The sequence below is a fragment of the Oncorhynchus masou genome, chromosome 13 (assembly GCF_036934945.1).
Source record: "Oncorhynchus masou masou isolate Uvic2021 chromosome 13, UVic_Omas_1.1, whole genome shotgun sequence".
In the NCBI taxonomy this organism is placed as follows: domain Eukaryota; kingdom Metazoa; phylum Chordata; class Actinopteri; order Salmoniformes; family Salmonidae; genus Oncorhynchus; species Oncorhynchus masou.
Window position 1 is genome coordinate 22,508,614 of NC_088224.1, and position 10,700 is coordinate 22,519,313.

The following is a 10,700-nucleotide window of genomic DNA, read 5'->3' on the forward strand; positions in this document are numbered from 1 at the left end:
CGTCATCACGCACGGACTTATCCGCTACAAGTCTGTTTGGTGGAAACAGACCACTGGTGGAAAAATCTGAATTTCAGTCCATCGTCATCGATCCATTGTACCACACCTAAGTACACGGAGTGTACGAAACATTAAGAACACCTGCTCTTTCCATGACAGACTGACCCGGTGAATCCAGGTAAAAGCTATGATCCCTAAATGATGTCACTGTTGAATCCACTTCAATCAGTGTAGATGAAGGGGAGGAGACGGGTTAAAGAAGGATTTGTAAGCCTTGAGACATGGATTGTGTGTGTGTGCCATTCAGAGGGAGGGTGAATGGGCAAGACAAAATATTTTAGTGCCTTTGAACGGGGTATGGGAGCACCGGTTTGAGTATCAAAAACTGCAAAGCTGCTGGGTTTCTCAGGCTCAACATTTTCTTGTGTGTATCACGAATGGTCCACCACCCAACGGATATCCAGCCAACTTGACAACTGTGGGAAGCATTGGAGTCAACATGGGTCAGCATCCCTGTGGAACACTTAACGTGTACAGTCTATGCCCCGAATTGAGGCTGTTCTGAGGGTAAAGGGGCGGGGGGTGCACGTCAATATAAGGAAGTGTTCTTAATGTTTTGTCCACTCAGTGTATATCACATACATGTAACACAATGAAACTCGAACCAAAAACTCCTGCAATCAAACACCAATCCCATACCACACACACACACACACACACACACACACACACACACACACACACACACACACGTGAAATGGCTAGCGATGTAGCAGTTGTGGCGCAATGATTGAAAAGTGTTGACGGGTTCAGAGGATGCCTGGTTCGAGCTCAGCAAGGAAGACACGGAAGCAATGCTTTTACACACACCAAACAGACACACACGGCCCATCGGCCCACCCAATAACACACATACACACTGTCTGTCTTACCTGGCATGGGGCACATCGATGCTGGATGACACCACCTTACGTTTCTGGTCCAGCAGGGAGACAGAGCGGGTGTGGTCCCTCTCAGGACCCTCCAAGGTGCGCCCTGTCCTCCTGCCATCCACTGCCCGCTCCCCCTCCACCGCATCTGGGCTCAGGGAGTTGCTCTCCCCGTTCTGGCCCTGGTGTGGAGTCCCGTCCCCCCGGCCATTACTGGAGCTCTGCTGCAGAGGAGAACAGATATGACTGGATCAATACAGAAGAGTAAAGACTGGGACTCTGGGAGGCAAAAACCTAAGAGGATTTGCATGTGGAAATAAAATAAAGATGCAAAATCTCACTACATATTTGCCTTCCAGTCTCTCCTTTGTCATTCTAGCAAATACTCAAATGTACAGACAGTTTGCTAGTGCTACTAGCGTTGAGCTAACACCAACAGGATGTATGCTACCAGTGGAGGGTGTTTGACTTTCAAATATGTCAAAGTCCGGACGCTCTTTGTTTGTGTGAGAAAGCCCCTGAAGGTGGCTGCTCTTGTTGCTGCAGTACCCTGGTGGTGATAACAGCCATTCCCTTTTGCACAAGCAAGCATCTCCCCTGACATTCTGTAAACCACTACCCCGTGGAAACGATCATGTGAGGCGAAGCAGCACACACACAAAATAACTCGGGAAGGCAACAGATTGTGTGTGTGTAGCATGCCGTGCACACTTGTTTTTGGGCACACCTTAAATAAAGACGTCAACCATCCAGACATGCACGGTGAACACACACATAATCGGAAAGGGCAGGGAGAGAGAGAGATACACATGGCTAACTGCACCAGCAGAGCGTTGAAGGACAATATGCCCATATACAGATTTACAGTGGGATGGAGATCCTCATCTCCAAAACACACGAACACGATCAGTTCTCAACTGAAGAGAAAACTACAGGAAACACCCAGTCGGTCGATCAGACACAGTTTTGAACAGTTGGCTTAGATTAATGAGGTAAAATATGGATTATCATCTATAAAAACATGGCTGAGCAAACATTTAACAAGCGAGAAATCCTTTCTGAAAACAGGACTTGAGTGAAACAACAAGATGGATTATCTGAACTAAGAGAAAGATTAACTGTTACCTAGACCCGTTATTTGACTATAACCAAAACAATCTCCATCGCTTCCTTTTACAGCCCTATGAATTATGATATTTCATGCATGGCAGGAAATTGCAGAGCTAGCCAAATCGACCATAAAATGTAAGTTGAGTTGCACGTGTCATACGAGTTTTCAATGTGGGGTAACTGTCTCGCAGCGCCAAAATTCAGGAGATTAATAATGTAAGTTTAACAAGCTACCATGCTGTACACACCACACACACACACACAAAATTAATGTTCTTGCTTTAGGCATGAGATTTTTCACCTCTATTAGGCCAAAGGTAAAGAAGTTTTCATGCATCATAAATTGACAATAGCTCAGGAGTCATGGAATACTTGGTTTCATCCTAATGGTATTTGTGTTCAACTCATGTGATGCATTGTTCAAAGATTAGGCTAGATATTATCAAATGTATTCGGATAAAAAAAATCATCAAACAGTGCTATTAAAGATTGATAATATTTCAAAAAGCTATACATTTGTAGAATGCAGGAGATTTACATGGATTACAGGTTACAGGTATATGTACATAGAAGGATGTGAATTGACCTAATGGGAAGGGCTTCGCTCCAGGATAAAGAAAATAAATATTTTGCTTACATAGCCAGCCAGAACATTCAATATTATTGTAGTAAAATAAACATGCAATGTTATTACAGTTTAACTTCCATTGATATGTATGGCTACCCAGTAGACGACACAGTAGACTACACAGTAAACAAGAGGAGAGCAGGAGCACGGTCATGAAGTAGTCGATTGGTTTAAAACACTCAATGTGTCAGGTGATGTAGCCTAGTTAGCCATGTTGATCTCATTCTCTGAACCATCACGTCACTGCAGCTTACAATAGCCAAATGCAACAGTCGGGATATTGATTAGTGCTCTCCATTCACCAACACAGCCCTCTGATGGCAGGATCCATGATCCTTCCCTTAAAGCAAGGGGAGGCCTTGCCTTGGCTACACTGCCTGGTGAATGATTTTGGCAGAAGCACAAGCCAACCGAACCGGACTCTCTCTCTCCCATCTGATTACTCATCTATCCATCATGAAGGAATCTAAACATGGCCCCGTCGTATGACATGCAGGCAAATGGTGGCCAACCAACCAATGAGGAGCAATGTGCTGATGAACAAAGAGTCAGTCAGTTAGCTTCAGTTAGGATGTCTGATGTCAAATCAACTGAAAACAACACATGCCTTTGTCTGTGTGGGAGCCGCATAAAATGGCAGTCAGTCGGTCAATGCTATACCTCCTTCCTTTATAACAACAAGTGGCATTCTCCCACCTCCCCTCCATCCCCTTTTCCCTCCATCCATCCATCCATCCACTCCTCCTTCCTCTAAAGTGAATGGTGCTCATTTGGCATTCTGGGCACCTTGCCAGAGCTCCAGATTCTTCTCCAAGCCGTGCCCTTCTCTCTCCAAGCCATGCTTTGTTACTACAGCTGCTACAGCAACTGCTTGCTAGGAGATGTGAACCTCTTCAGTTAAACATCTCTCACACCCGTTCCTCTCCCCCCGCCAGCCTCTCACCCCTTCCTCTCCCCCCGCCAGCCTCTCACCCCTTCCCCTCCCCTCGCCAGCCTCTCCCCCGCCAGCCTCTCACCCCTTCCCCTCCCCCCGCCAGCCTCTCACCCCTTCCTCTCGTCACGCCAGCCTCTCTCCCCCTGCCAGCCTCTCACCCCTTCCTCTCCCCCGCCAGCCTCTCACCCCTTCCTCTCCCCCGCCAGCCTCTCACCCCTTCCTCTCGTCACGCCAGCCTCTCTCCCCTGCCAGCCTCTCACCCCTTCCTCTCCCCCCGCCAGCCTCTCACCCACCCTTCCTCTTGTCCCGCCAGCCTCTCCCCCCTTCCTCTCGTCACGCCAGCCTCTCCCCCCTCCATTCTCTGACCCCTACTCTCCTCCGTCCCCTGATTCTATCCATGTCTTGTCTTTCTACTTTTAGAAGATTGAGCAGTGCTGAAGGAAGCTACCATTCTGTTAGAGAACTACTACTTAAAAATTACAAATCGGACTATAAATGGAATGGTTATTATGGCTTGTTTATCAAATGTGGTTGCTAGGAGGCGCTGGCTATGGCAACCTGCATTTCTGTCGTGTCTTTATGCAAACGTACTACTTACATTTCTCTTTATGGAACTGTACTTGTCCAATATTTGCATTCTGACTATGCATAATAGAATGGGTTTGTTTCTAAAACATGGTTGTGTCCTATGAATACCCATGCTGTCATGAATCTGTCATGCCTCTATGAAGAGGTTTACATTTGCTGTTTTGAAACTGTATCCATATGCCTGTTTCCCCATTCGAGTCGCTGAACTATGACCCCATTGCTTGGATCAAACCCCCAATACGTATTTATAGGCTACATTATCCAACACAGTCAATGCATTCCCCTCTCATCATAGGAGCTGTTTTTATAAGGGACCACCAAGCAGGCAGCCTCACCAGACCATCTTTGTTGTGAAACCATGCGACACCATCAAGCTGGAACTTTTAAAGGCAGGCAATGAGGTCACTCTAATAACAGGAAGGAATACAGTGTTGATATTTAGGAACACAATGTACCATCCAGTGTGGCATAATAATATGATATTTACTATTCTACGCTAGTTATTTAGCCTAAAGTCAATTTTTCAGTTTTCTTCAGTAGCAGCAAGGACACAAGTGTGACATGAATGAAACAAATAGCTTAGCTAATGACTACATACTACTCCCTCCCCTACACAATAAAATAAATGCAACTACTGTTATTACATGAATAACTACATTATAATGAAATATTCAATGCAATATGACGGGTTAATATGCATTAATTGCCAGTGTCATATGCGACTGATTCATTGTGTACAATCTGGGATGTTTTATTTCATCAATGATCGGTCCAAAACGCTGCAGAGCGTGTTTGCGTCTGCCACCTACCCACTGGGTCAAATCTACAGTCAGTGGGTCAGAAAAACACTGCGCAGATAGGGCCCTATCATAATCAAGCATTCAATGGGAACCCCTTTGTCCTGTATTTAATGATAAATATTTTGACAGTGCATTGTTATTATTCAATATGTAGTTCTGCACTACAACATAAATCTCATCTGGATTATTCTGGGTGTGTGACTGTCTGCCTATCATTAATATAGCTTGTAATACCCGGTTGCAGCGGCGGGCATTGGATGCAATAGCACGCTCTTTCTCCGTCTGTGCACGAAGCAGTTAAACGCTGCAAAACACCGCTGCACAACAACTGCAGGCTTCTCGGTCACACACACAAACAGACCTTCAAGCTGGATTTGAGCGGTCCTTTCGCGGCCTTTTGGTTGAAGCCCACGGCTATCTCGTCCTCGGAGAATTCTTTCAGGCTTCCGTCTTGCATTAGTACCGTGTAGACGTTACGCCGAGGTCCGGTTGAAGCGTCTCTGTTTTCCTGCTTGACAGCCTGTACCAGTCCTGTCAACGGAGCCCCGTCCCCAGTCGGACTCGGCGCATACACCCGGCTCCCCAGGATTGAACGCTTCACCAAACGCCTCGTATGCATAGCGATCAATTTATAGCACCGAATTTAAAGTGGAAAGCGGTCAATGTCTATCTATGGACGTCGAGTTAGAATTGATAAACACTGACATGAAAAACACAACACCGCAGCGGATAGACTACGTGCTCCATAAACCCTAACCAAATGTTAGAAAGCGGCAACATACTCTGCTGCTAGCACGGGTCAAAACGAACGATATTCGAAAGCACGAATACGTGTAGAAAAAAGCTACATGCATGGATTAACAAATGCATGAAAACAAGCCATTCCCCGTGAAATAACCTCTTCAACAGACCGGTTACTGATATTTCTTCGTTCGACCTGTTTGTTTTCCTGACTGTTCCCTCTAAACTCGTAAGAGAGCACAAAAACACGGAATGTATTTGAGGACCTACAATGACATTTGTACAGTACATTTTCATCCGTACAGTAACTCCCGGTCCCGATTCCAGTCCGTAGCCAACTGCCAAGTGCCAGCGCCTCTACCGGCGGATTGCTGCCTGTAAACATGTGCGGTCTCCCGGTTGACTCGAGCTCCCATTGGTCGACCCAGCACACGCCTCCACTAGGCTACGCACATTTTTCTGTCAGTGAAGGGATTCGATTATCTGGCCCGGGTAACCCCAGTGAATGAGATTAAACCGGGTGAAAAGTGATTGCATTCGTTTTGGAACCGGGCTATCTCCTGGGCGTGATCCAGATGCCCCTTCAAGACCCACGTAAAAGTCGCTCAAAACAAAGGCGACGAAGCCTAGGCTTGATTAAGCACGTGGAGTAATGAGTAAGACTCTGTTTTACCATGCACAAAAGATTGCTCTTGCTAAAAACGCTTTACAAGCCTTCCCGATGAAAACGATGTTAACATAATTCGTATGGAAAAGAGATGTATGTTCCTGAATGATGCACCATGCTGCCTTGTTGACAACATGACCGAGCAGCGCAGATTAGGTTACTGTTCGATTTGAAAAAGGCGCTCTTCCCTCACCACTTTTGTCTGTTCACGTCACGGGCCATATACCGGTGCACCAGGGTTCAGTTTAATAAAACTCCCTCAATTTCCCTCCAACATAAGGTAATGGGAGTTGGAGAGGACGCTCCATCAGTCAGGAAGCGACGTTTCAAAATCTCTCCACAAAAAAATGAACCCAGGAATTTTAGATTTTTTTTTTTGTATAGAGGTCAATGGAGGGGAGAGTGTCGAATTTGGTCATCAAAAATTGCAATTGCTCATTTTCTACGTGAGGTTATTTGATCTAATATACGTTTCGTAATGGTTAGGTGCACCAAGAAGTTAAGAATGCAACTGATAAAAATGGATGCATGTGGCATTTCAGCAACTTTAAAATATATATATACTTTGTAGAGGACTCCTCATGGATTTAACATATTTTTGACATTGGCATTGAGGGCTTCTATCATCTTAAAGTGCTCAACTGGGTCGGGATTCCCATAAATTGGGAGCAATTATCCAATGAAGAAAATGGACTACTTTAAAATTGAGATTTTAAAGCGTCACAGACGCTTTAATAACGCAGAAACAAAGATGAGTCCTCTATCTATCTCTATGACATGTTGTTCAAACGCGTATCTGCCCAATCATTGGCTAGAATGGTCCCACCTGATGTCGCCTGCCTTCCATCTTTAAGGACATGTATTTCCATTGTTACAGCGGTCAATCGAGTATTTTGTCTGTATAACACAAGTTTTGGCTCCATCCAAAACAATGACGCAACGATGGATAGAAGAGAAAACGAAATGGGAGGGGTAGGGGAGAGGATAAAAATATGGGAATGTAGCGGAAAGAAACGCTTAGACCAGCCAGGCTCAGTAAGACTAGTTGAGAAGCCAGGGTTATTATGTATATTTCAAGCATAAAGCTTATAGTTTGAAAAAAAATATAAGCCTCCTATTATTATGTACACTTCTATTAGCCCACAAAGTTTTATTTTAGGAGCTATGAAGGCCATTTACCTAAAAGCATTGCTCCTGGATTTATAAGGCATCAAATATGTAATTTGATGATTACTATCAGAAAAATGGGTCAGAATCTCTCTATCATCATGGTCACCTCCAACCAAATAAAGCCAGATTCACAGTATAGGGCGAGATGATCATAGGCTTACCCAAGTGAGCTACACTGAACAATAATATAAAACGCAACATGTGAAGTGCTGGTCCCATTTTTATCCACTCCCTTACCTCCCTCCTAATTTCCTCTTCTCTCCATTGTTTCCTGAGCTGAAATAAAATATTCCAGAAATGTTCCTATGCACAAAAAGCTTTTTCTCTCAAATTTTATCCACACATTTTTTTACACCCCTGTTATTGAACATTTGATCCATTGTCAAGATAATCCATCCACCTGACAGGTGTGGCATATCAAGAAGCGAATTATACAGCATGACCATTACACAGGTGCACCTTGAGCTGGGGGAAATTAAAGGCCACTCTAAAATGTGCAGTTTTGTCACAACATAATGCCACAGATGTCTCAAGTTTTGAGGGAGCGTGCAATTGGCATGCTGACTGCAGGAATGTCCACCAGAGCTGTTGCCAGATAATTGAAGGTTAATTTCTCTACCATAAGCCGCCTCCAACGTCATTTTAGAGAATTTGGCAGTAGGGTTCAACCGGCCTCACCATGTGTAACCACCCAAGCCCAGGACCTCCACATCCGGCTTCTTCATCTGCAGGATGGTCAGAGGAAGAGGGGCGGGAGCGTATTTCTGATTGGTTGGGCCCTGCTCCCAAGTGGGTGGGTCTATGCCCTCCCAGGCCCACCCATGGCTGCGCCCCAGCCCAGTCATGTGAAATCCATAGATTAGGGCCTAATTAATTTATTTCAATTGACTGATTTCCTTATATGAACTGTAACTTAGCAAAATCTTGTAAATTGTTGCCTTAATATTTCTGTTCAGTATAAAACAATAATTGGTTGCATTTTATTTTAAGGCACTATGTTAACTGGGTATGCTAAGTAGCCACCGACAGAGAATATCTGATAGTAGTAAAAATGGTGCCTGGTTCTTTTGGTAGTATTACACACTACTCAGCCCATACTCTCTACATAGACCAGTGCAGCATAAACAATTTGAGTTGCAGGAGGGTTATATACAAGAATAGACCATTGCCATATATGGATCTGTGCCATTTAGTTTGAACTGGACTGTGTTTGCAGCATGAGCGGTTGTGAGTGCATGTGCTTGTTTTAGCAATATGGGAGTGATTGCTTCCTACAAGAGCACAAAACGTATACATTTCTAGACATATTTGAAAAGCGAGTCAGGTAAAGGGCTTTTTTTGTCTTAAAGGGGCAGTGTTGTATTTTGAGACAGGCTTGAATAAGCTAAGTAGCCAATAAGCAGAGGGTAGCATACAGTAATTTGTCTGATTCTGTAATAATGGTATGGGAATAATAATGCTATTTATTTTGTAAAGTGGTTTCTTGTGTCAAACAACATTTTCAGTCACATACTTGTCTGAAGGGCAAGTGGATAAACAGGTTCACGTCAAGCCCTGTATGCTTTTTTCCAAGTCTCATGGAACGTAGGCCTACATTGAACACCACACATTGTCTGTAGGCTGAATGATATAACAGTTATTTGCATGTTAAAATGTTATGGGATCCATGTTCTCCATTGTTTTTGATGGTAGGCCACTCTGGTAAGCCTACATTATGAGCCAATAGCCACAGTAGCCTACATTGCCACTGTTAAAACTAACTTAAAGCGTGACCACTGCCTGTGTTCACAGTAAACGCGCTGGAAGTTGCACAGAATTTTCACAACTTTCAAGTTTTACTCAGCAGACATGAAATTAGCTCAGTGCTGAAACATTGGAATGGACATACTGTGAAATTAGTGCTACCTAATATTTATTTTCCCTCTATTGGTCAGAGGGTAGGCCTAATACACATTTTGTATGAATGGTCCATATGTGCCTGTTTAACTGCTAACATGATAAACTAGACTTTCAATGAATTAATGCAATACTGTTGCAAGTAGCTAATCAATGTACCATATTAAATGTATAAAACACCATTCTCCCCCTGCAAGCTATCTTCATGAATAAAAAATACACACTTACTTGTTATACATCTTTTAATATTTTCAAATTATGGTCATAAAATATTTTCATGCATACACAGGAAACCAGATAGAATCTTATGACAGATGTGCACATAACTGTCAAAGAAAGCATGGCTCTGGCTGCATCCCAAATGGCACCCTTTTCCCTATACCTATAGTATTTATTAGTGCAATATTTTTGACTGTTCAAAAGTAGTGACTTACGAAGACAATAGGGTGCCATTTGGGACACAGAATCCATAATGAAAGACAATGGTAAGGAATTCTCTGCTGCTTGTTGAGAATGTATTGTCTCATTATTAGAGTGGGCTGAATGAGAGGGTGCTATGATGGACTTCCTCTCCATGCCCCCCCACAACCCACTCCCTCCTGTATGAGTGTGTGTGCGTACGCTCGTCCGTGTGTGGTACCTTTGGTTGTGAGATTTGGCACTAATGTTCCTATTTGACAGACCGTTTGTTAAAAGCCTTTTATGGCATTTCCATAGACACCATTAGGTTTAAATGAAAGCATTTCCTGCTACATGAACTAATCTGGAATCTGTTGGGGAGAACAATGGTCATTAAAAGGTCATGTTTTTGCGATTTAACATTAATGAAATGACAATTACACTCTATAAAATGTGTGTAAAACCTCATATGCAGGGCCCTTGCTTTAAAGGACATCTGAAATGTATAGCATCTTTAATGTGTCTATCAATTGTTGCTAATTTAGTGGGAACTGTCCTTTCTCTCCTTACTGGATTTCATTTGTGAATATATTATCAGTCAACCTGGGCGCTTGGTTTGTCGTCAAGAAGCTCATTCAAGCTCATGCATGTGTAATGAAATCCACTCACTCACTCTGCATACACCAATAATGTGCAATATTGAGATAACAGAGAAATGGGAGGAAAAGTAAGATAGTATTATTGTTTAACTGTCAAATGCAGATATCATCATTGCAATAGCTAGTTATTTAGTCACAACTTACTCAGTTAGTTTGAAAATAAACACCAAACAACAATA

The 10,700-nt window shown here is 43.4% G+C and overlaps 1 protein-coding gene across 1 annotated transcript in view; it reads right to left on the reverse strand.

Annotated features, from left to right (window-relative positions):
* The window catches only part of LOC135551908 (zinc finger protein 704-like), a 104,204-nt gene extending 98,161 nt beyond the window's left edge, over window positions 1-6,043 (reverse strand). Inside the window, exons 1-2 of the mRNA XM_064983191.1 lie at window positions 5,351-6,043; window positions 933-1,153 (exon numbers count right to left, since the gene is read on the reverse strand). Of these exons, the coding sequence (XP_064839263.1) occupies window positions 933-1,153; window positions 5,351-5,608 (479 nt within the window). The 5' untranslated portion in view covers window positions 5,609-6,043. The remainder of the gene's footprint in view (window positions 1-932; window positions 1,154-5,350) is intronic.
* Window positions 6,044-10,700: the final 4,657 nt, after the last annotated feature.